This window comes from Poecilia reticulata, linkage group LG6 (genome assembly GCF_000633615.1).
Source record: "Poecilia reticulata strain Guanapo linkage group LG6, Guppy_female_1.0+MT, whole genome shotgun sequence".
Lineage (NCBI taxonomy): Eukaryota > Metazoa > Chordata > Actinopteri > Cyprinodontiformes > Poeciliidae > Poecilia > Poecilia reticulata.
The window spans coordinates 20169323-20195879 of record NC_024336.1 but is presented as its reverse complement, the minus strand read 5'-3'; the positions used below and the strand labels follow the sequence as shown (position 1 = coordinate 20195879).

General features: G+C 37.4%; 2 protein-coding genes across 16 annotated transcripts in view; one reads left to right on the top strand and one right to left on the bottom strand.

Annotated features, from left to right (window-relative positions):
• The window catches only part of bmal1a (basic helix-loop-helix ARNT like 1a), a 28526-nt gene extending 11692 nt beyond the window's left edge, over positions 1 to 16834 (bottom strand). The window contains exons 1-11 of one of the 2 annotated variants that reach the window (XM_017305343.1): positions 16704 to 16834; positions 7462 to 7651; positions 6487 to 6550; positions 4674 to 4821; positions 4415 to 4435; positions 4232 to 4264; positions 3370 to 3399; positions 2799 to 2956; positions 1886 to 1965; positions 1676 to 1768; positions 616 to 733 (exon numbers count right to left, since the gene is read on the bottom strand). In XM_017305343.1, the coding sequence (XP_017160832.1) occupies positions 616 to 733; positions 1676 to 1768; positions 1886 to 1965; positions 2799 to 2956; positions 3370 to 3399; positions 4232 to 4264; positions 4415 to 4435; positions 4674 to 4821; positions 6487 to 6532 (727 nt within the window). In that variant the 5' untranslated portion in view covers positions 6533 to 6550; positions 7462 to 7651; positions 16704 to 16834. The remainder of the gene's footprint in view (positions 1 to 615; positions 734 to 1675; positions 1769 to 1885; positions 1966 to 2798; positions 2957 to 3369; positions 3400 to 4231; positions 4265 to 4414; positions 4436 to 4673; positions 4822 to 6486; positions 6551 to 7461; positions 7652 to 16703) is intronic. The other variant, XM_008411734.2, reaches the window with a different exon arrangement.
• A 2167-nt stretch (positions 16835 to 19001) lies between these two features.
• ppfibp2b (PPFIA binding protein 2b) overlaps positions 19002 to 26557 on the top strand; it is a 68702-nt gene continuing 61146 nt past the window's right edge. For 8 of the 14 annotated variants that reach the window (XR_001776712.1, XM_008411723.2, XM_017305378.1 and 5 more), the window contains exon 1: positions 19003 to 19195. The gene's annotated coding sequence lies outside the window, so the exon portion shown is untranslated. Of the gene's footprint in view, positions 19196 to 26557 lie in introns of all 14 variants that reach the window. The other 6 variants (XM_017305386.1, XM_017305385.1, XM_008411725.2 and 3 more) reach the window with 3 other exon arrangements.

Below are 26557 nucleotides of genomic sequence, written 5' to 3'. Positions count from 1 at the left end.
CTGACTGTGGCAGGATTTGTCCCCCCCCCCTCCCCCTGTTGGGATCACAAAGCAGATTAAGACATAAATTCAAAGGGAGGATCTCAAGCGCTGCAAAACAGATGATATGTGCTCGTCCTTGCTTACTTTTAGCGTCAATAAGTCTYTCTCGTGGCGCTGTATCTGAGGACGACAGCTGTTCTTTGACTTTAGCGATGTCCTTGGGGTGAAGGTAGTCAAACAGACTCTGACCTATCAGGTCATTCTTGAGACGACAACAGAACCAGATGACATATGAAAACAAAAGGAAAGAACATTTGCATGGGTTACCAACACTGATAAATTTGTAGGCNTTCTAGTATTGTTGAGACAAAATTCAGTTGCCAGTTTTAGCTGTTGACTATTTTCTGTCACTTCTTATTCATCCAAATAGGCTTTGCAAAATTTSAGATTTCTTTTTCCCCAGAAAGTAATGAAGTTGAACAGTTTGTTTCTTATGCCTGAATATTGCTGACTGTGGCAGGATTTGTCCCCCCCCCCTCCCCCTGTTGGGATCACAAAGCAGATTAAGACATAAATTCAAAGGGAGGATCTCAAGCGCTGCAAAACAGATGATATGTGCTCGTCCTTGCTTACTTTTAGCGTCAATAAGTCTYTCTCGTGGCGCTGTATCTGAGGACGACAGCTGTTCTTTGACTTTAGCGATGTCCTTGGGGTGAAGGTAGTCAAACAGACTCTGACCTATCAGGTCATTCTTGAGACGACAACAGAACCAGATGACATATGAAAACAAAAGGAAAGAACATTTGCATGGGTTACCAACACTGATAAATTTGTAGGCTCTGTGTAATTCAGTTCTTTTTACTGTGACGACAACATGCAGCGAGTTGTAAACATCGTATCTCCCTTTTAGAAAGCAAAGTGTGGGTTGTGCTACTCTATCAACATTTAAAGCAGAAAATGAAGATATTTTCTTGAGAACATCAAATACGTCTTACAATTTACCTACTTCTAGCATATTATTGCTTTTATTGATGATGTATACTGTTTGCTACTGTTAGAAATACTCTGGAGGGAGGCTAGCGGTTGTCTTCATCTGAAGAATTCATGCTCGTTTTGTTGTGATTAGCTTCATCATCTCAGATGAACATGGTTCAGATCTTGAAAGTTGTTTCGTCTCTAACACTTTCAATATTATTTCTACTTTTGCTCYATAACTGAGTATAATCACTTGGAATRTTCTGCATATTTCTGAGCTTTTAACATTYTTTCATGTTTTAAAAAAWTTTATATGGAGAAAGGTGAGGAAACAAATGTTTTTCAATACTTGATTGACCTTTTTTTGTTTTTTGGCCTATAATTTAGTCTTAGAAAATATCAAAGATAATTCATTTTCCCCCACTCTAAGAACTGTATCCCTGTTTGTTAAATAGCTCAATCTGCACTCCRCTCCACATTAATATTATATTTCCCTCTTGTTAAAAGCATACATTTCCAATAAATGATCCGTTTTGTTGTATAGTGACTTAGTTTATGACGCTACTTGTACTCCAGYAGTGACATCTTATGAAAAGGTTTCTGAAAACGAASAGCTTCAGCAAAACATTTGCATCACACGGTGTATTAAAAACTCTAAATTGATCATACACGCATGACATTTCATCCTCACGTCTCTCCRTTTTACATGTCGGCATACCTGGCTGTAGTTCAGAATCTTGTACACAGATTCGGACACAAAAAGGATTTTGCCACGATCGCAGCCGACCACAAACAGGAAACCATCAGCAGCCTGCATTATAAATGCAAAACAACACTATTATAGAGACGGCTGCTTAATGCTTTGACTAATAACACTGGCAACTAAACTGAAACTGTAAAAAATGCTGCAGGAGCATTACTCACTCACCCTTAGTATCAAATGCTTCAGTTCATCATCTGACAGAAAGGAAGGTTTGTAGTTTGCCTCTGTGTATGGGTTAGCCGCACCTGAAATCAGAGCATCAGCGGATATCCATGTAATCTTTTCTTCTCATGTAAAAGTCAAAACCACTTCTTTTTAATCAACAGCAACTCAATTACTTTTGTTTTTTTTTACAACCAATACAGTTCCATATTTGTAGTAAGTCTAATAAAAACTCGCCCAAACATAAGTGAACTAAATGTTTGCGCAGCTGCTGAAATTTCTGGCTTTCATCACCAATTTTCCGCCCCCTGATCAGTTTTGGAAAGAACACACTTTGATAATCTTTAGATTTTCCAGCTCTATGGAAATGGGAGATTACAAATGACCAAATGTTCTGTCCTTATCAACAAGAGCAAACGTCCAGGAACTGTGTCATAAAATGACATTCCCGCCAAGTTTCCTGAAACTGATTTTATCATATGAAAAAAAGAGACCAAATAAAGGGTGAAATCGTATAAAATTCTTACTCTGAGTAACAACTAAAGAGATGAGATGACTAGACATATTCCACTGTATCAAAAGAAATTAGAACATTTCAATCTACTATACAGAAGTAGTTTCATGGTTGTATTAGAAATGAAAATAATGATATTCTGCAATTAAAAGAAACTACTTCTGTATTTCCATTCAAAAATGTGAAGCTCATTACACAACATATTTTGGTTAACTTCAAGCTCAGGCTTAAAAGAAGCCCAGTTAACTTTTCTAGATGCACCTTTGCAAATCAACCATACACTTCCAGATATCTAGTTTTTTTGGGGGTTTTTTCCCACTTCTCCTGTATTTATAATAGAGACTTTACTCTCTCAGCGAATGTTCATATACCGCTAAAACACATCTTGCCACTTATTCTAACCTCTGAGTGTCTTCATGTGCTGCACCGCCATACGCAGGACCGTCAGCTTATCCAGTTTGCGGGACATTGCGTTACAGGTGGGTACGAGAGAGGCCAGCTCGTCGATGAAGCTGTTCATCTTGTCTCTCCGACGTTTCTCAATCTGACTGTGAGCCTCTCTGTGAGGGAGGAATACAGAAAACCACAGTTACTCTTTCTTGTCAAAACAACTAAATCCAGAATCCATCACCGATATCAATGAAGTGAACTAATTATCCACAGAGCCGAGCTGCTTTCTTGTGCTGTGAGTTAGCGAGCAGTTCAAATAAAAATCTTTCGGTGTGCAATTCATCCTTGATTGTAAGAAAAACTGAAGTTGAGAGAAACTGGCCAACTTGCCTGTTCTGCTTTCACATTACCGACATGCTGTATCAGATTCTAATTAACCATTAGATGTGCCCTTACAGGGCTTTCCTTCCTAATAACTACGTCTTATGAAGCTCTGTTTTCAATCAGGCCAGTGGCACTGAGTCAGTGAAAGAGAGATTAGATGGTAATGAGAGAAAGGAAAGAGGAGGAGCAGCGTTTGTACCTGGCATTCTTAATCCTGCCCTGGTGGTCACTGCAAGGACAAGAAGAAGCATTAAAAAAGGGAAAAAAAAKAAAGTGATCCTGCAAAAAATRCATTATGGTTTCTGCAGGTGCAGMGACAAAAAGGTGAGAATTGAAGAATTTGGCCCAGAGCAAACCTAACAGGTTCTGTAACCTCTTTTTATGATTACGCAACAAGGTCAACTGAAGATTTTATTCAACTGTACAATCTGTCGAGCCCCRCTTCAATTTTTCTCTTTAAAGAAGGTGCAACAATGGGGACAGTTTCCACTCCACCCAATTCTTTCTGCTTAGAAAGATGTCTTTATTTTTTTAAAAATTTTTTTATGTAATCATTTTAAAGGGCTGGGATTTATTTTCCAACAGTACAAGACAATTACTGACACTTAAAGACATCTTAAGGAGTAAAATAAACCAAATGTCATTTGTGATCCCCACAATGCTGTATTTTACAACCACTATGTACCCCCCCACAAAAAAAAAAACACAAAAAAAAAACACATCTAAAATCCAAAAAAAAGCTTTGTTTACTACAGACTTCATAGTTGACAGAAGAAATCTGAGTATCTTGTGAAAGGATTTGGATACGCTTTCAGCTTGTAAAACATTAAAGGAAAGTTCTGTGTGCTCCGGGGCAGTGGTGTCAAGCTTTAATCCTTGATGTGTGGCGTCTAAAAATKTTTAGATGTCTATGATAAGAAAAATGGGTAAGAAAATGTCTTAATGTATTAAAAAATAAGATCCCACATAATAAACTAATTTAAGAAAAAAAATTACCATTTAAAATATCAATGGAGACTAATTAAAAAGCCAGAACTTAAGGGAAAAAAAAAGAGTCTTACCTCCCCAGTTTATCCTTATCTGGATCCATGTCACTAAGATGGAGGAGAAAAAAAAAATTCACAGAAAAATTTTTAAAACAGCAACAGAATTTCAGTCTAATTAAATACAAACCAAAAACATTTGGTTTATTGATATTTTCAGACTTGTTATAAATAAATTAACAGAATATTGTTGGAACTTACTCAAATGAGAAGCCATCGATTCTGGAAAAAAAAAAAAAGTAAACAAACATTTATTAATATCATTGAAACGATGAAAATATGTACAATCTTTAAGATGTGAAGTAATACAAGATGCGAGTGTTTCGTTTCCTGTGTTAAATAAGATCYAACAGAAACAGAAGAGACGGAAACATGTTTCAGTTCATTGCTGCGGTCTGACTATTTGCTGCTCTTTGAACAAGAACAAATGAGAAAACTCTGTGGTCTTTTGTGTCCTTACTGGTAGTCCGTGCTGCTGCCTTTCCTCTTGCGGTTGTAGTCCATGCCAGGCGTGCTGATGGAGCTGGAGATGAGGTCAGTGGAGCTGGGGGACATGAAGTCAGTCATTGTAGACGAGATGTCCATCCGCTGGTCTGCCATCAGGTCATCTGCACGGCAAAGACCGACTGAGTTAGAGAGTAGAAAGGGCCTTTGCATGCATGTGAAATTATTCAGCAGCAGGAGTTAAGAGTTACCAAAAACTTTGAAATACTCAAAAATGATTTGGGATAATATGTGGTGGTAGAACTATAGCTGCTGTTAGCACCAGCACCAAATAGTAGATGGATTCTTGCTCAGTTTCTGACTCCCTTGCATGTAAATCACCATCTGCTCTGAAATCATAATGTGCTGTGAGGTTTGCACAGTCAACCTGGAGCAATGTAATCAGATGACAAATGTCAAATTACTGCTGCAGCCCAAATTAGAATGTGATTAAAAAATTATTTATTTCACCAATCCAATTCMAAATGTGGACAATAAATGGATTCAACACACACACGCACACACACACAGGGTGATATTTTAAGTGTTTATTTCTATTAACATGGTCCAAAAAGGTTTAAAGCTGATGGAAATCAGTCCTTTTATCAGAAACTGACTCTGAATATTACAGCATTACAAAAATAGATTAAGGACAAAAAAAAGTATATTTTGGCCACTTTACGGCCAAAACAATCCTGAGCGCTACCTTGTCAGATGTTGAACTGAATGTTACCAACACCATCTATAGCAAGGTTCAGCCATAAGTGGTCCATGCCAAGAAATGGTGCTGCATTTAAAAATATTAAAGTTCTGTGAAAGGAAAAAAATACAATTTTGTAGAAAGAAGGTTTATATGTAGCAGGAATGGAAAGCTTTGAGAGGATTGTGAAACCACAATTAACATGTCAGCATGCCGCAGGCTGATTGCCTCTGTATAGACGACATTTATGCAAAAAGGCCAGCAAAGTACTGAGTGCATAAACTGTATGTGTACATGACTTTTAGCAGTCCAAGACGTTATTTTAATTTGCTGAGGAACTGAATTCTGGGTTTTCATTACTTTTACACCATAAACGAAGGAATTAAACAGAAAAAATAAAAATAAAAAATAATGGCCACTGTTCACTTTAATTACAGAAATAAGTCTAATTTATTAAGTTCTGCCTTTCTAGATGCGAGTACCCTATTATCAGAACTCAAACTCCACAGATTTGCTCAGAGCCTCTGACAAACGGCACTGATAATTGAGGTCTAGGTACTTTTTGCAACGCCGGTAATTTACATAAATATCAGCAGTTTCTGTGCATGAAACCTCAGCTATATGTGAGCGCAGTGTGCAAGAGCAAAGAGACGGTAATTGGTTGCCAAAGCAAATTTGAATTAGGCAAATGTGCAATCTCTAAATTGCTGCGATTTACTGAGTGCAAACATCCCGTGGAGTTTCAGTGAATCGAGCTCTGACGATTTGGTCCTCTTCACATGCACTCCAGAAAGGAATAAGTAAATCGTGCACAGGTGAGTCAGACCAACGGCAAAGGYTTCACAGGAGCGATGGTTGTTATGAGCGAGCGTTCACATTTGTAGGCACGACGCTGACTAACAAACCACAACGTGTGCAGGACTAGTCATGTTTGTTCTGACTGCAGAACTCTCAAAATAATAATATTAAAATCATGTCAACTCTGGAAAAATCTGCAAAAGCTTTTAAAGTCGAATAAAACACGGCATGTCAAGAAAAGTTAAGAGTTTTACCGCTAAAAGGCCATAGCGTGTAAAGAGGTCACACTCACCACAGATGTTCATCACAGCCTCTGTATTAAAATCATCTCCTTCCATCCACTCTTGAGCCCTCAACTGTAGACACACAAAAGGATTCGTTTTAAGACCTTCAGGCAAGAGATGTGGAGCTTTTACAGTCAAAGTACAAAGACTTTTACCCGTTTAGACAGTCAAGACGTTTTAGTAATCACAAAATAACCARAAGCAGCAGGGCTCCTTAATTACCAATACAGTAATTAGTAAAGGAGGTAATCTGTCAGATACAACCAAACAAGCGAGTAATYTGTCAAATTAGCTCATTATTAATTGTTGCCTMAGATTTTAAGAAATTGAGGTAGGTCTGGCTGCAAACTGAGCCCAGATCATCACCATTTCACTACGGTGCTTTAATGTCAGTAAGACCTTTWATGCCAACTTGCYGTTTTCGCTTCTCTTTAAACCTGCAGATTAGCAATATAAACAAATGTCTGCGTTTTGATCCGGTTTTTACACAGACCATTGTTCCAAATAATAATAATAATAATAATAATGTTTGTTCATATGAAGCTTTGAAAATTGGTAGCCGTAGCAGCAGACTCTAAATTTAAATTGTTGGGGAAGTGACTCACAATTCTTCAAAAAATGTTTTTTTTTTTTTATTATTATTCCTCTGCATCACTGAATTAAAATGCTGGCAAATGGTCAGCATACCTAAACAGATGTATATTTGAACTGAAAATACTTTATTGCTAATCTTCAAAACTTTCCATTACAAAGTTTTGAAGATTTTACAGAAACTCAAAGTTGAATACAATCAGTTCCTGATTGTGTATGAACTGATTGGCATTACAGGATGATGCTGTAATGTATTGATCTGTATGATTTGTGATCCATGAATAGGAACGTTTCAGGCAGAATCGCCATGTTTCCTTCCTGTACCTTCAGAAAACACCATGTCCACATCCGTTATATTTTTGGAGGGAACCTGTGTGACAAGTGGAAAATACCTGGAAAGGAAACTTGAACAGGCTTCCTGGACGCGCCTGGTGTCGYCTGGATCAGTCTGGTCCACTCTGGTCCACTCCGTTCTGATCTGCTCCRAGTCTGGTTTGATTCAGTCTGACCTAGTTTCATCCGCTTTGATGTGGTTTGCCTTAATATGATCTGATCCTTATACAGCTGGTCTGGCCTGTCTGCCTCTTAAAAGAGGGGGGGGGAAGGAAGTAAAAAAATAATCTCTTTTAAGAATACATAATAAAAACACATTAAAAATATGTCATCTGTGCAGTTACAGTGGTTTTGTGCAATTATTTGAGAATCCTGCTAAAACGTGCGTGACGACAAAACCAGATGCTCTTGGAAACTTGTCTGTAAAGTGTAAACACTCGTTCAAAAAGAAAGGTGGCTCACGCTAAAAAGACTTCCAAATTAATATTTGTAGTTCGCATTCAGTCCTTATGTTTTGGAGAACGCTATCTGATAAAGCCTGCATTTTTTTTCTTTCATCTTAAAGCAAAAGCAAGCATGCCTGTGCTTTTTCTAATTTCAAGTCCAAGACATTTCTGCCAACTGGTTTCTAGGCAGTTGCATACGGAATGCCAGTGAGGGCAAACATTTGTTAGGGTATGTTTTATATCTGCACTCCCCTAAAACCTATTTCCTTAATTCATATAATTATGTGCCCTTTATTTATCAAATAAGTCTATACAAACATATTTTATTATTATTAATAATAATAATAATAATAAACATCTGAAACATCTCCATCCCATCAAGCAGATGGGCTCAAAGTTGTTTTTTTTTAAATTGTTCTTATTGTTTCATCATCTCACTCTACAATGCCACAAGCAATATTATAARCAATACAGGATTAATTACTCCTTTTTATGCTAAAAATGACTGATCTGGGTGCTGTGTATGCATTGGCAGGGGTGTGGGTGGTGAGGTGGAACAAATTATTTTCATGTCTTTTATATTCAAGATGTAAACTGCCTGTTTGGACAATTCAGCAAACATGCTGAGGAGAGAGAGAGAGAAGGGTTTTCATGGGTTGAAGTAAAGGAATGGAAAGAAACTGTCTTYACGGGAGGCTACAAATGTTTCAGATTTTTTSCTCAACTGTGTTGCATACGTGATTAGATTTCCAGGTTGTAAAAAAACATCGAATGGGACAAACCCTAAAATGAATCTCAACTTGGAAAGTTGAATGTCTCCATTCCACCCTGAGTTTTAATTCATTATGATGCTGTAAAAGTTGCATGAGTGAGAAAGCATTTATTTGCACTTCTTATGGGCTGGATCGCAAAACAGGAAAATGACATCTCCATTTGCTCCTTCGTTGTTTGAATATGGACAAAAAAAAGAAAAAAGAAAAAAAAACAGAAGACGACCCAATAGTTTAACCTTGTATTAGTAAAAACACGCAGCCTCATCACTGACTTGTAAATCCCACTTGTTTTCACAGCACACTCAATTTTGAAGTAATATCCAAGCTTAGAATCAAATTTAGGACTTCTAAGACTATTTGAACAAATTAAATGCAGCACAACCCAACACTCAGTATTTTGGAGCTTATTATATCTGATTAATAACAGATCAGAGGTAAGTTTAAAATATTCATTTAAATATGGTCAATAATTAAAAAAAAGAGTTAAAGTTGGGGAAATGGCCTCTCGAGTCTAAAGAACTATTTTTGAGAACCAATTTAAAATGTTACAAAAAAATCTCTGCCTCTTRGCATATAAAAAACAGGGGAAAAAAGTGTATTGGGGAAAAAAGTGCCACTAATCAATATGTTTAACACAGAGAAGAAGAAAAAACAAGTTCACAAAATGGCATTAAAAAAAAAAATCACAGGCTGTTAATAGTTAAATGCATGACCAGAGCGCCCCACTACAGGGACAAAGCAGTGATCCAGAAAGGAGGGGAAACCCACTATGTCATGATTGAATACTAAAAGGAACTGGTGCTGGAGTGGAAACTGGGTCACTCAGTCTCTATGGTCTCAAACCAGTCAGCCTCGATTTCCATCCACCACCTACTTCTACCTCATCAGTGAGTCAGCAAGACATTCAGCTCTTTTCTCCCTGCTCCACACTCCACACCCACTCAGAAATCCACGAGCAGCCAGCAGACCTGCTGATGAAACGAGGAAGGATCCTCAGAGCAAGATGGCTGCTGGAGCTTCTCAACCCTTCCACTTCAATCATGACGGTTTTCCAGTTTGTTTGTTTTTTAATGGGTGGAAAACAATTCCATCAAACATATCYGTTACATGGTCGACATGTTTTCACAAGTGCACTGTTGGGAAATTCTGTTGACTAAATTACACAATTCTGAGAAAAAAAAAAAGAAAAAAAGATAGAACCTATGTGGAATTTYCCCTTTGTAATTGTCAGAGGACACAAGTTGGCCTAATAGAAATAAACCATTTCCAAGATTTTCTGGGTCAAATTACATGAGTGTTTAGCAAGCATGGGAGTGAGAACAACAAGGTAACATCTGCACATCAATTAAAAACAACAAGGAGAAGATGGATTACAGTCACAAAAGCAAAAAAAAAAAAGCATACAGAGTGGCAAATGAGAAAAAGATATGTTTTAATAAAATAAATTCAGCTAAAAAAATTACAAAATGCCACACTAACCCACATCAGCCAAATAAAATTAAAGCTACTGACAGGTGAAGCAAATAGCTTTCATCATATTAGTCCAGTAAAATGTTGCTTACTGAGATTAAAGATGTTACTCTTACAAATGTTTTCCTTTCAARCACTTTGCAGGGCTATGTTTTTTAATCCCCTCGCACAATATTTATGATCAATCCCACTCGCACCCATCACTTCAACTGATCCACTTCCCACTTCAATTTCACTGAACGCTTTACTGCAGTTCAACAAAAGGACAATGAATCAAATATATCAGATAAAAATCATAAACTGAGCCTGAGGTGCCAAAAAAAAACAAGTTTGAACATTTTTAGAGCTTTCTTAACCACATGGAGTCTCTGCTGATGAACTGCACTCACTCTCAATAAATCCTGAAAGCTTTGACAGCGAAGGTAAACAGCGCAGGAAATTTCCTCATGTTTTAGGACTGAGTTGTCCAAAAGTCTAGCACTGAGGCATCATGTTATTTCTTCATCAACAGACTTTGGACCCAAATTGATGGAGGAATCTTCCACCTAACCTGAAAAATCAGGGGCTAAGAAAAGAGCAAACTGTATGTAATTTTTGTGTTTTTGATAGAGCTAATATTCAGATTTGAGCCATTTTAAATGAACTTGAACATCATTTCCACAACCAAGTAATATTGTTCGATCCGTTTTCATGTATTTAGGGTCTCATTCATGTCTTTTTTCTATATATTACAGGGTTTCCCCCAGTGTATTGTAAGCCTGGCGGCCCGCCATGCTTTACTAGCCCCTCCGCCAGGCTAAGCGTTGTTTGTTTACGTTTCTAGGAAAATTTTAAAAAAAATAATAATAATCACTTCTTTTTTTTTAAGCCGGGCTGCAAAGAAGCATCTCTGTTGCTTTGAGCATTTCAGTAGCAGAGCAGATTTATTCCTAAAGGATAGGTTTATAGACAGCGCGCGGACCAATCACACAGCTGGTGCCTCTGCGCTTTGCCTCTGCGCTTTGCCTCGCGCGCTGCCGCTGCCTTACCTCAGCGCGGATCGCGTGTGCCTCCTTTCACTGAACTCTGGCAATAAACATCCATACAGTCTGACCTGTATGGATGTTTACATCAACTTACTGTGAGGAATTATGATCCTTTGGAGAACTCTAAATAAGAGTTTAAAACCCGCCGCGTTAGCTCTGCAGCTCTATGTGAACCGCAGGAATAACTTGTAGCGAATTCAGAGGTCGCGTTGTGAAGWGGTGAGAATTATTTATCTTTGTGAACGAACAATTATATGCGCCGTTTGCATCTCAACAYGCTGCGTGTGGCTCCGTGTCTGTCTTTCCTGTAAAGTTTTCTGTGGTCCCGGTTAGCCRGAGTGTTTGTGGATAACGAGCAGCGCTAACCTCATYATGCAGGTTCAGCCCGGTGAGGAGCTTYCGTGCTCTCTGGTCTATAACGCATCACTCTGATTTTATATCATGTTATTATTAGTTTTAGTATTATTTTTCCGATTACACGATGCATCAAACCATTTCAAATGCGTTGTCTACTTACAGTTAAAACGCGCGGCYACACGGAGATCTGAGAAACTCGTCCCATAAACTCGACCAACCAGAATAGTCTCTGTGACAATTATTAAAAACTCAAGAGACACGAAATGAAAGAGCTACAAAAGCCAGCATTCAATTAAATCTCCCGTTTGTTGCACATCTCTGCGCAGTGCAGCGGATTACCTCATCATGCAGGGCCGGACCAAGGCTGTTTGAGGCCTTGAGAATTTGATTTAGGGGCCCCTCCTGCTGCTAAAAATATCAGCACCTCTAACAGCTTCTGTGTTAGATTTAGTGAAATATGGGGGAAGGGARTAGTTTAATTGGCCAGCCTAAAAAGCAATAAGTTATAATTGCAGTTTACCAATATGTATTTGTAAATTCAAAGATTAAACTCACAGCATCAGATTGTTGCTATGGTAACAAAACAATCTAACTATGATTATTGTTCTTTGAAGTTTTACAAAGTAAACTGGCCAGCTCCTTAAAATCTTGCATCTAAATGTTAAACAATTTAAAATCTTTTAATTTATGCCTAAACAATTGAATCAAATTTAGCAGCATTGGTCATCTCAATAAACAAATGTTACATTTATGCATCTGTGGTCTGTTTTAAAGTATTAGCATTTATGTCCCCTGAAGCCCTGAGGGGCCTGATGGAGCCGCTGACTTAATTTGGATTAAAAAGAAGTGCAAATTTGTTGTTTTTAGACTAGTTGTGGGTTTAAATAGCATTTCACTGGAGATCTTTTYCCGTAACATATAATTACACAGTAATACTTTTACGTTTCCTGTCAACTTAACATCTTTTAATACAAAAACACGGTGGACCGCCTCGACGCCCGACCACCGGGCTTAGCAAGTTTTCTGGGGGAAACCCTGTATTATATAGGAAAAAAAGTTGCATGCATGTTTTTGCAAAGAGTTTGTTTCACTTTATTTTAAAACAAAAAGTGATGTTATCTAAAAAGGACGGCAAATGTCTCATTTTAGACATTTGTCTAACATGATAAACTGTCTTTTTACAATGGTTTTGCACTGCAAAATGAGTTTTATGTATGTGGACAGAGGGCAAACATGGCTCTTAGCATTGTAAAGGCTGCAGACCACAGTGCTAAACACARGCTTCGTTTAAAAACAGAAGTCCAGTGTAAAGATTTGAACAGCAATGTCCTTGTTTTCAGTTTCCTTCGGTAGAAGAATATTGGGAAATACTGAATACTCAAAGTGAACAGAGCAAAGGTTTTTAGAAAAATATTCAACCTCACCAGACAAATAAAAACCACATATGATGMCATTTTTACATATGAACTCTGGCAATAAAACAAGCCTGTAAAATAATCTCTAAATGATCAGTTCATCTGGATCAAAAGTGTCATTCAACTCTGTGTACATGTACAAAAGGAGATGAAGCATGTTTAACGTGAAGAAAAAAGCATATGGTCAATAAGGAAGGTTCTATCCAGACCTTATCAGACACTCCATTTCAGAATAACATTATGTATTGTTTGACTTGGCAAAGCTTTCTAGTTGTGATTGCTTACTGGTGGCAATCAATAAGCACTTTCAGGTGCGTGGGAGGGGAAGCCTTGCTGCTGATTTGCAAACACCTAATCAACAAACTGATCTCTGGTATTGGAACATGTTCCCGATCGAGATATTTTTGATGCATCGGTAGTCAGAAYGGGTCACGGCATCGGTCGCACATCGCCATCATCAACCGACCATCTTTGGTTGCAACATCAGCTGCTCTATAGCACATCTGCTGTCAAACACTGTGCAGGAACCTTTCACCATGTCTGTGGTATGGAACTATTATAAAAAAGAAGAAGCAGAGCAAGAGCCACTTAAAATGTTGGCAATTCAGGTTTTTAAAAAAAAAAACAATTAGCTGTTTGTGATACAAGTATTTTTGCTATAGAAGCACATTGACTTTAGTAGACCTTTTTAWGAAAAAGCGGAAACCCAAACAAGCAGAACGCTCATAAAAGCTGGTGGGGTGTGTAAAAAGCCGCAATCTTCACTGTAACATTTTATTGGCTTTAGTTATTTTATTAGCATGTTTTGATCTYTATGAACATTCCCTGCAATTTACATCTTTGGGTGCCTGAGACGCTAAAGTTGAAAGCTTGGCGAGGACATTGTACATCAATAAAAGAAAATTTTGGTCAATTGCCATCATCAAAATTTTGAGCACTAAATATTWTTCTTACATTTTGCTAAAAGGCGAGTGACATTAATTGAACAGTACTTAGCTACATTCAGAGTCAAATGGCAGTCTTGAGCAGCAACAAGGAGACAGAAGTGGTGACTCAGCATTTAACTTCATTCAGAAAGAAGTGCAATAAAAGCAGATAAATAGGTCAATGTGACACAGAGTTTAATGACGTGATGATAACTTGAATGCATCACCGGTGGACTTGACGTTAGAAATGCAGACAAGATCGAGGCCACATTCAGACAACCGACAAGAGAAAGCCTTCCACCTCTCTAGCCACAAATTTGGCCTTTCTGTATGACTCATCAAGTTTCCATACTGAGGAAAAAAAAAAGAGAAATCACATAATTATACACAATAAGTCACAGTGGGGCAACCAGGCTGACCACAATTTCTGTAACAGTTTCTGTCGCACCACCCACTGTCCTACTTTCATCCTTGGCTACCACTTTGTTTTTTGTTTTTTTACCGAAATCACTAATTGTCTTTGTAATCGAGTCTTTATAGTCAACAGCTTTGGCAAATCATAATAGCAAACTTATGTTTATCGCAATGCCTTTGTGGAAACATTCCAGAATAGATAAGCACTCTTCTGTATTGCTTCTTGTTTAGAAACAAAAAGTACAACACGTGTAAGTCTGAAGTTCACCAAAGAACTCATTTCTGTCACGAAAAGGTTAATACATAAGCTGCTGATAAAAATAAAGCCACAAAATTAATGCCTATATATGTACATATATAAAAAAAGTTGTAGACTTTACAATCCAACTGGTATCAACCACACGTAGTTGAAATAAAATGACAAGGACTTTATTAAAATCCATTTTACTTACACGTTTACAAATTTAATGTTTCAAATTTGAAAACCAGAGTAAAAAGGTCCAATGAAACTGGAATTCCCAGCTGGAAATTCCTACGTTTCTTCCCAATCCTGATTTCAATATAGCCGCCTGCCACATAAAACCAAAAGCACCATCAAAATGTTGTTTAGCCCGTTAGTTTCTCATTAAAAGCCTTCACACAGTGGAGCCTCCTCAAGTAAACATGTTGCTGCAGTGTTTGCAAGTTCAAAATCCAGGGAAACTCGTTACTAGTTTGTGTTGCTATTATGCGTTAGCTCGGTGAACGAGCATGTCGGTTATCAACTTCCACTTAACTGGGACACCATTAAGTTTCGTTTGAGGTTAATAGCTGAGTCGAGCTCAAATTTCACCAGTAAATACAGTAAAAGTTGCCACTAGCACTTTTCCTGGTCCATCACACACTGCAGGTAGTGCAGCGTTCTCAAGGTATTTTCACTTTTCTGTGAAGTTTATAAAAAAAAAAAGCGAAAAAACTAAAGTGTTTGAAACTCTTATTTTAAGTGTTGATAACTCAAGCAGTACCAATGGTACTCTGACCTCTTTATTGATTATTACACTATTCACTTAAGTCTCCTTAGAAAAATAACAATAAAAAAAAACTTTCATTTGCAATTTCAGGTAACAGTTGTGAGAATTCTTAGTGGTGACATAAATAGACAAAAAGCCTCTATGCCATTATCCATTTTTTTTAAATCAATTTTGCAGATGGGGATAATTAATGATGTTTTGGTTAGAAACCTGTAAGACAATCAAATGGTTTTTTGATCATGTACCTATATAGCAAAAAACAGTCAATTCAGGTCATATCCTAATTAAACTACAAAAGATCCAGTTTCAAGATCCATAAAAAAAGAAACAATTTCCTTGTTGGGTTTTGTTAACATGCAAGGTGAATGTTTTGTTTCCAGGCAGAATACTATCTTGTGTTGTTTTTAAATATGAAAATATCAAATTATGCAGTTATAAAGGTGATCTTTTGTGCTAAATAAGAAGTCCATGGCAGATCAATTGGGTGACATTTACTAGAATGCAGAACATTCATTCAAGGCAGTTTGTTGTCACACCAATATCTGACAATTTCTTTCAATAAGGATTTTTGTATTAATTGCTTTAGGTCATAACTTTTTAGAGGCTATAGTATAAGCTACAGAAATAATATTTTTGTTGTTCTTCAGAATAAACTTGCATACATAAATACATCTTTTATCCACAGCAATGAATTAATCAGAGTCAAGTCCTTGTCTAAACAGAAAACCAAAACAAGCTCGTGCTCATAATATTACACAGTGAACATAATGTCAATGATTTATTTCAAAGTTGACGAATTTGCACTGATTTATCACCCTCACGAGATTATGGAGAAAGAGTGGTCGTCACATTTTTATTATATATATATATATATGTATATATATATATATATATATATACACACACACACACACAAAACTTCCGATATGTCATGACGTTTTATAACCAAAAATACGAGTCTGCCCTTTCAGAGTAGCGTGTCCTCACTGGTTAGGGAGTTCAAAAGTTATCGCAGCGGAATAGATGCTCTCGAAGACACGGTGTACTAGATACCCACCAAGGCCTGTTTACATTGCTAGCGTGCTAGCAGCACTGAAAACTGAGGTCATGCCTGTCTAACATTTCTACCGGCACATACCTGTGCGCGAACATAATTAAAGTCTCGACAATTTCTGGCAACAGCTGAAACCGTCTCCCGGAATAATAGTGTTGTATTCATCTTTTCTCGACATGTACAAATTGTCTCATCGGCTAATATTAGCATTTTGTAACAGCTAGCAGCGGAACGCAAACTGTCATGACTTGGCCAGTGAGCTAACGTCCCTCCTTCTGCTCCACAAAACCGCACTGACATGACCACAGAGCTGGGAAAACATCGACGATATCCATCACGGATTAAACGCGCGGTAAAGCCGCAGATGCTCGTTATTAATAAAGCACAAAATCGACAGCATATCGTACTTACATGTGCGATAAAGTCCGTCTGTCCATTGAAACTCGCTCGTAATATGTAATAGCAACACGGAGAACTGTGACATAAACGATTTTCAATCGGTGACCCAGTTTCTCTTCGCCGTCATGCCTGTCGGACCACTAACCTAGTTTTTCAACCAATGGAGTTCGCCATTCCGCCGTCGGCGTCGCTCAAGCCAATCAGATGCAAGTGCAGGATGGTGGATTGTGACGGACGCGGTAGCTAACCAATGATGGTGAGATTTGAACGGAATGCAGAGGCCAATTTGTGTGTGAACGTGTTACGGAAAAAACACAATGCAACAGGCCATTTAGCTGGCGCGCTGCCCGATAGCCCTTATGATTACTTTCAGTCTTTAAATAGATTTATTTGCCGTCTTTTTGTATACTTCTATTTAGTGTGGATCAAATGATATATTTTATATATATTTAAACATTTTTACTATCCTTTACATTTTGTTCTCAGTTTCGATTTTCATTTTAGATGTAGAATTAAATGTATCATTTGAGTGTTAAGTTGGAATGCGTTTTTTATTTTTAAAATGTGTGTTGTTACATTTTTCATCATCTAAGACTTCAAGAAAAAAGTATTATTTTTCATCCATCTTGCACAATTACGCCTCCTACTGGGTATATATTCATGCACGCTTTGAGCTTTTCTTGCTTTGGTGATTTTTTTATGTGGTATGATTTTTGGGGTTTTATTTAAATAATGACACACCTATGAAACATAATGCACACATTTCTGTTTAACCCTGCCATTATTTAATGTTAGTGCAATCAGGAATATACACAATTTTAATATATTATCCTCTTACTTGCTTGTTAATGATGCATCTATTTGATGCATTACCATATTTCATATTATAAATGAAATTTTTGTTTGATGTAATTATAAACTTATGATAGACATTTATGATGCATACTTTTTCAGTACCTGGATTCTGAAAAATCACAAATGATTCTTGCAACTTAAAAACGAGAATTGGAAAAACAGGTTTCATTTTTGGTTGCCGCTTGCAGATTACAACTCCATCCGTTGCCACATATTCTAGCAGAAATACTTTCGCATAATTCACACCTTGGCAAAGAGGTGACACCAACTTCTGCACAGTCTTCTGCAGTTTTGAACAGATGATCTGCAGTTTTTTAAAAGTGGCTCTCCGCAATCCTCTTTTCAGATCTGCACTGAGCTCCTTAAACCTATCCACTGAATGATCCAGTGACTGCTGTCAAACATCCTCTTTTGTAACAGTGCACAGAAGCTGCACACAGTTAGATGTGATCTGTGCTGAGAGGTTAAGAGGCTTTGGCAAGTTAAAACACATTTTGGAACATCCTGTACTACTACAACAGTGATTACAAATATATATATWTTTTTTTTATATATACTTTGTGCCCATATTAATAATTTATACTATGTTGCGATTTCAAAATGCATGGGATCAATATAGGATTTATACCCCTCTGATTTTTTCATTTCCTTTCTTGATAGAACTACAGTATGACTTCCAATGTATTTAATGAGATTTTATGTGATGTACCAAGAAAAAGGCACTGTGCAAATGTGGGCGTAGAAAAATTATACATAGTGTTTCCATTTTTCATAAGCAACAATTTAAATTTCAGTTAAAATAAAGCTTGGATGTAGGTTTAAAGGTTTACCTTTGGTCYAATCTGTGTACTTCACTAATTGTGGGGAAACATTCTTGGATTACTTCCATGTCCAAGAACTATTCAAAAACAATATTTCAAACATTAGGATCACACAATATTATAGAATTTTGAAGATATATATTCTAGCTAACATATTATTAAACAAAAATAATTCATTAACATGTTAACATTAACATGGAATGGGAACAAAAACATCCTACACATTAGTAGATATTACAATATTTAGCCGCCTTGTCAGCAAAAACAAAAATTACCTTTCTGAACAAATAACATCAGCAGGMTTTAAGAAAGGTAAAAACTAAAGTGCAAAGCCAGTAAACACCGTTTCAGGACAGGTGGTTTMAATTYTTTTATAGTGTCACTAGATGGCAATGTCTACTAAATCTACTTAATATGAAAGTAGTAATTTTCCTTCCCATACGCAAAATCTAAATATTGTGTCTAGTTAACGATGTTAGAGGCAAAAATGAGTTTAAATATTGTAAACATATGCCGAAACCTTCGTATTGGTTTTATTTTCGTTTTATATAGGCTGTAAATATATATATCCTATTTCCTTCAAGTGTAGTGCAGTATTTCCGAAGAGTCAGTGAAGGCATCGCACTTATCACATGGCAGGTGTCATTAGTTGAGGGAAGCTCGCGCAGCGGCGGAGCGAGCGTCAACTGCTCATACAGGTCGGACCAGCTTGTGACATCTGGGCGTGAGAGGACCATGCGTGCCCGAGCTGAGGAGTTTGCCTTGTTTTAGAGCCTGGCTCCACCGAACGTATTTGAAGAAGGACAGAAGCTCACGGACTCGGATATAGTAAGTTATATATGACTCCAAGAACGTAGTGTATTTACTGTAAAGGTTTCTGTTCACTTTGGACTTTTTGGGGGTGCTGGGATATAGTAAAACAAAAAACAAAACAAAAAAACAGACAGAGGAGGAGTTTACAGTTCTGTCTTTGGGGACTGAGATGTTATATCCCCAAATAATTACTTTTATTGCCTTTTTWAAAAAAATACAAACAACTTCAGCCTTTGTTGTGGGACCTTATGTGTGTTTGTGGCGCCCAGTGGAGCCTCCATATTTCACAATTGTAAAATTGAGATTATCATTTGCATCAGCCTTGTGGATATTCTCCGGACAGGAATTGTTGTGCAACATTTTATAGCCACATGACGCATTTCATTTCGGTTTGGCAGCAAATTTAACTTCTAGACATGCTCCAGGAAAGCTGACATTGTGCTTTGTTAGAGTCTCCCAGTTGTTTTTGTTTCTCCACACTGGCTCAGTCTTGTTCTGTAAGCTTTAGGGCTGTTAGCCATGCTGTGTTAATGCAGATCATCAATTTCTGACATCATGCGTTGAAAGAAATAGGGGGGGTGGAATAGGTTGCTGCTGATATGCTAATCACAGAAAAATCAAGGCTGATATGTGGCTCCCCTCCGCCGTAGCATCTGCTGCATCTAACTCTGGAGACACTAAACACACACTTACACACGCACGCACGCACACAAACACGCAAACTCACGCAGGCATGAACACATATACATCAGAGAGGGCCAACTTGAGAGAGCTGAAGGAGCCTCCTGACTGTGAATACAGCCGGCCGGTGCCTCTTTCTGGTGCAAATCTCATTTAAAAAGAGAGTTGAAAGGCATCATTGCTGCTGACGACAGTGAATTGATTAAGGCTGCTCTGGTTGGCACTTGGGTGGCATTAGCACTCAGAAATGAGAGGAAATAAAAGCTGGAGCCTGGGTGAAGAGGCAATTGATGGGGGTGAGGGGGCCCAAAACAATAAAAGAAAAGTATTGTTGCAACAGTCATCGAACTRTTTACTCAGACAGAMGTACTAACCAAGCTGACTGTGCKAGTAGTAGGTTTTAGGATGGTGCCATACATAAGCATGCACCGTGCATGGATCCAGCAGATGATGGCACTCATCCCTGTGATCAAAGCGGGTTGTGTAATTCTAAGAGCTTTCGTTTTCCTCTGCAGCCATACGGAATCAGATGGTTCTTGTCTTCTTAACTGCTGCTCCTCACACCACAACTGTGGTTTCAGCAGATAAAATTCACTGCTGCTCCATGACAGCCAGGGATGAAGCAGAAGAGAGGGAGATGATAAGAGGAGAGATGTTTGGGAGATTAAGGCAATGAGAGAGGAAAGGGAGCAAAGTGTGGGGGGACAGGAAAACCATTCCAGGTTTTRGAATACAAAACATAATCCTTTCTTTTCTTAGCCCATAAAGGAAAAGATGAGAACATAAAAAATGAAATAAGTTTAGTTTGTTAGAGGGTCTGTTTGGTTTGCCGTCAGGTGAAGAAAGGATATTAGAAAACAGTGGCAGGGAGTAGCAGAGCTATGCTGCAGGGTTCCTAGAAGCCTGGAAATGAAGTTATAGACTTTTTCAGCTCAGGAAAAGTATGGGAAAATGGATTTTTAGACTCCATTTCCTATTCCATCATCTAAAAACCGTCTCCATCCATCGTTTTAAAAAAGAATAGTATGGGAGAAATTATATCTATGGCGTGGGACACCTGTTGCCATTCCTCACTGCCAGCCTTTTTTCTTTGTAAACTCACAACTGTTCAGGATAGCATCTTCTTCACTCATGATTTATGAACTGGCAGAGAAAACTCAAAGCTAGTTTGCCTTTGCTGGTTTATAACAGAAATGTTTTGTTAAAGAGGCTACCATACTTAACTGAAGAGGAGGCTTCAGAGGTTGTTCTGGTTTCTTTTGTAACCTCATAGATGAGCCTTTGATTCTCTTTTGAAGTAATTTAGGTACTCTTGGGAATGCTCACCACTGTTCCATGTTTTCTTAATTTGTCTATAATGGTCAGCTAATCTCACAGGCCAAAGAATAGCATTTTGAGGCAGTGATCTCAAACTCCAGTTCTCAAGGGTCATGTCCTGCGAATTTTAGATGCCTCTGTGCTTCAGCACACCTGGCTCCAATATTGGCTAATTAGCAGAGCTCTGGAGAGTTTGACCGCATGTTAGTGAGACAGTTTAGCCATCCATTTCAAGTGTGAAGGACAAAGGGCACATCCAAAAGTTGCAGCTTTCTCGTCTTCTTTGGGTGCATGCAAATTTCTGAAGCGTTAGAACACCCATCATGCACAAATTTATGTCCTAAAAATGGGTGTGTGAGCATCTCTGTAGACAAATCTCACGGTTGGAGTTGTCAGAAACGATCTCAAACCAACCAGCTGAAAGGCGGAGGAGGAAGGAGGTGAGGACGGGGAGAGGCATGAAAACGATTAAAGCGAATGAGTGTCACGGAGAGCTCAGGAGAGTGGAAAACACGGGTGTATGATTCGGGAAATGAGGGGGAGGGATAAATGCAGGATTATTAGTGACAGATAGGAGGTCAGAATAGGTGTTGAGTTACATATTGTATTGGGTAACATAAAAAAAGATTTGGGTTTTTGGAAATGATCAAGAATTGTAGAATCTTCAATTACTCGACTCTYATTCATAAAGATGTTGCTGAAATATTTAAAACAATGCAAGAAATTGGTGCGTCTGAAATGTATGTTCAAATTAGTTAGTTCTTATAAAAATGAAAATATTTTAGAAATGAAAGTGAAAGGTAGAGGTGTATCAATTAATCAGCTAGAGATCAGAATCAGACAATTTTTCCTCTGCAGTTGGATCAAAATCTAAAGAATCTGATTATTATTTTCTAAATGACAATCCACCATTTTTAATCTAATATGTTAACCAACAGCGTGTATTTTTAAGCACTTTTTGAGCTTTATAAAATGGGGTTAGAGGGCTGTTCTTTGGTGCAGATCAGTAAATTCCTTTATTTTATGTTTGGTTCAAAACTTCTGCCTCTATCAAAGAACCATCAGCACATTTTTTCAGTTTTATTTGCTATTATCCTCATAAAATAATAGGAAGGCCAGACCTCAAACAAAACCAAAAATTGATCTTGGATTCTAAAAGTTCAATCCACAACTTCTGTTATATCTCTTGTGCATGCAAAGATGTAACTGTAATGGGTCCGAAATTTATTTTAAAATACATTTAATATGTTTACTTTAATTTTTAAGAGGAATTATGAATGCTGGAGTTCTTGATTTTATTTATTTTTTTGTAATCTGTGTCTAGTCAGTTTTATGAGGTTGTAGTTGTTTTGGTTTCTTGAAATACAAACGCTGTAAAATATTCTAGCAAATTCTTAAAATTTTGATTTGATGGGAGAAATTGCTTTTTCATATGATTGTGTATCATTGATGTGTATGATGGTATATATTTTTTAAAAATATTCTACTTTTAAAATCAACAGGTATGGTTAAAATATAATGCACAGAAAATCCAATGAATCTTAAAAGCTTGTCATGAACCCTGAAGGTCTAGGGCAACATCAAAAGTACTAAAACCTAACGATGGCTATGCTCTGCATATAATTGCAGCAAGTGAAGGGTCAAGAAAAAAGGTTTCAGTATTGTACATTTGTTTAGCTTCAGCAATGATTCTAAATATAGAGGAAGTTGACCTGTGATTTGCCCATAAAGAGAGAAGAAGAATTGCAATTTCCAACTCCCAGTCAAATTGGTTGGTATTGGAAAAAAAAAACACTACTTTCCTCACTTGTTTTCCACTTTTGTGTTAAAGCACAGTACACCAAGAGCTCCAGTGGGGCTCTGATCTGAGGGAAGGCAATCAAGTTTTATATGGTTTCATTAGGTTAATTGTTCTCATGTTGCATTTATAATGAGACTGCCTCTGATTCTTGTGCAATGTTTTTTTTAAATTTGCTAGAAAATTGCAATGGTACTGACTTAACAGCTGCTCACATCTCATACGTTAATCAAAATCAAACTTGCACTGTTTTTTGACGACTGACTAATTCTGTTTTGAGTTTCCAATCATAAAAAAAGTTTGTATCTTTGCTTTTGTGTTGTGAGGACCTGAAATATAACCAGCATCTACAATCACTCAAAGAAACCTAATATATTAATTAATCTAACTTTAAAATGAAACTAAAATGAAAAGTTATATTGGAAATTTTAATTGCTAATCGATGGAGTTCAGTATGGGGGGTYCCCCAATAGAACTAATATTGGCCTTTGTACTGAAGAGATGACACTATATCAGTTTATTGTGATTATATGTGTTGGCACAGAAATTGTATTTAATTGGTTCCTTATACCAATTTTATTTTTTATCTTCATAGTTTTACTTCAACAGTGAATTAAAAATGCCACTTTTAGCTCTTTGGGTCTGCTCACTGAATATATTAAATTATGGAATATTGACCTTTTTTGTTTCTTTTTTTTTTTTCTTCTGTGCCTCCATAATAAAAAAACAATGGTACCACTTTAGCCCTTCTGGTCAGTTTGGTCCTAAACCACCACTGGAGTTCAACCTTACAAAAGCTGAAGTTTATTGCATCTGTTTAGCTTCTTCACCTGAAGCACTTTAAAAGACAAACGCACACATCCTGTGCTTTCTGTGACTGTAACTTTACCTTGTAATGTAATCTGTCGCTGTTCTTGTCCGGTTTGTTAGCAGCTTGTGACTTTCTGTAACTCTAGTCTGCTGTAGCCAGGACACTAGCCTCTGAAGTGAGCCACTTCACTGGCTGCTTGTGTTGTTTCACTCAGTGGAAATCCTTCCTTTGTAGCTGGAAGAAAGGTAGTCAGGATGGGTGCTCACTGCTCACTCAGGGATGGTTGTCAGAGTGGGCAATTTGACACAGCTGCCAGACGACAAACCGTTCCTGATCTCGGCCAGCTGGCTTTGTTATTGCTTCAACTTAACATTTTGTGGCTATTTACAACAATTTCCACTTTTATATGGAACCACAAACATTTTTGTAATTAGATTTTCTCAGCTGTATAGTCAGGAAAAACCCTAATGGATTAGATTCTGCTTGAGTGACAACGTTTTGAATGACTAACACAGTGGTAGAAGATTGAAGCAAAATATTTATAAATAACAACTGGATTTAGTAAACCCTTTAAAACACGTTTACCACTATGGTGCACTGATTACAGTTTTCTGGCTGATCACTGATGACCAATCTTTAAGAAGCCTGACTTGCTGACTCCCGATTTTGGCTGATACATGAACAGTTTTGTTTTGTCTGAAATGTTGCTAAATATAGCAAGAAAGTTGCTGAGTCTGCAACAGTGGGGCGACCATTTTTAATTGCAAAGGTGCAGACGTGACCTGGTGGGCAGGTCCATCAGTCAAATCTCTGTCACAAGAGAGCAGAAGAAGACAGTGGTTGATTTTAAGACCTTTCCTGAGGTAGATGGGATTGGCTTCACGTGCAAGTATCAGCCGATCACAAATCTCCCAAAATTAAGAAAATCTGCACTGGTAAGTCAGCTGGCCAATAAATCAGCTGGCTGATAAATTGGTGCATCCCTAATTGTTGCACATAATAAAGTTACCATAATCACCATTCTGCTCTCTATAGCTTTACACTGGGAGCATGATAAGCATTAATATTTGATGTTTATATAAATAATGTATTTATTATTAGCTTGTTAGTTTCCCAGTTTGTCTTTCTTGTTTATAATCTGGTTTTATTGAAAAATAACACACTCGTATCAAATCTGCTGTCAAAATCACACTTTTACTAGTAAAAATCTTAATCGCAGATTTCAACAATGAAATTAGTCCAGATTACTTAAAACGTAATTTCTACTTGTAATGATGAAATCTGTAAGTACAATGTATAATATATGTTCTAATATATTTTAGAACATCTCAAAATCCAGAATTTGTCCTTGGAAGAATTAAACTCTATAAAATGTTAATTTTAACTTGAAAGAAGTGACGTAAGGTAAGGTAATTTTATTTATATAGCACATTTTCAGCAACAAGGCAATTCAAAGTGCATCTGTTTGGTTTAAAAATCCTCCCTGACTACAAATTATCAAACTGGTTTACAATAGTTGAGTTCTGACTGTCTCTGCTCATACAGTTCAAGGAAACTCTGCCTAATCTACATGTTTCAGTGGCATCTTTTTAAAGGGAATTTAACCTGTGGGAAAGACACAACGGAAAATTTTTTGTGGTTTCCAAACCGTAACTTTATAAACACGTGCTACATCGTCACTCTGTAACCAAACAATGCTTGGTGACACACTTGTGTGAGTGTTTTTCTTGTCTGACACTGGGTATCTACCTGTAGCTGCATGTTACAAACAGCGCTGGTCTTTTAGAAATCCATGTTTAGTCATACAAATTAAAAGCGGAAAGAAGGGAATTGTTTTTCCACTAAGCACTGTGCAAAAACATTATTTAAATGTAAAATCTGAACAAAACCATTGTACAGATCTGAAGTCGCTGGTTTGCTCTATTTAACACAGAGCAAAATCAGCACAGTTCATTGATGAATCAGTTGTTATAGTTATACCATCAGGTTTCACTGATTTATTATGTGCTGCTAAAGCAGAGCATCATTCTTAAGCCTTACTACTTAAATGTCCTGATAACATTTATGCTTTTGTTTGCTTATTTTGATTGCCTTAAAAGGCATGTGTACTAGCATGTCCCATCATCTTTGTTGATGTCTAAGATGCAGCACAGAATCAGCCCATGGTCTCTCTGTGCAGTTTTTTACAAACTGTTGGCTTTTGGCCTCTACGATTGTTAGCTAATTGCTGATTGGTTCATTTCAGCTGTCGCATGGGGCTGTGTGCGTCTTTAGTGTGTTTGTATTAAGTGGTGTTGACATGCTGTTTTTACAGTGCTGGCTTGCTGACACTGGTGTTTGAAGTCTTTGAGCATCACACTGGTTTCTGCCCCTGGGGCCACGGCAGTCCTTCAAACCACACTATGAATAAATGTAGGTTTGTTATGTTGGAAAAGCCATCTTTTCGTAGCTGTACTTCCAGGTGTTTTCTAATTGAAATGTTTTTGTGGCTCAGCAGTGAGAAAAGAGAAAGACAGAAGATATATATAAACTTTCTTCATGTTTGTAATACAGGTAATACTTCACAAATCATACCTCGAAATAGCTTATTTGAAAAAAAGTATCAAAAATTTGTTTTTTTTCCCTCTATTTTCATGTATAACCTTGTATATTGAAGCTAAATGCAAGACATAAGTATTTGTCTAATTGCATCTTTGTCTTCTTTCAGGTCAAAAAGTTTGACTTGTGCATCTGCTTCATGCGTCTCATTATCTTCAAAGTGTGTTTTTTG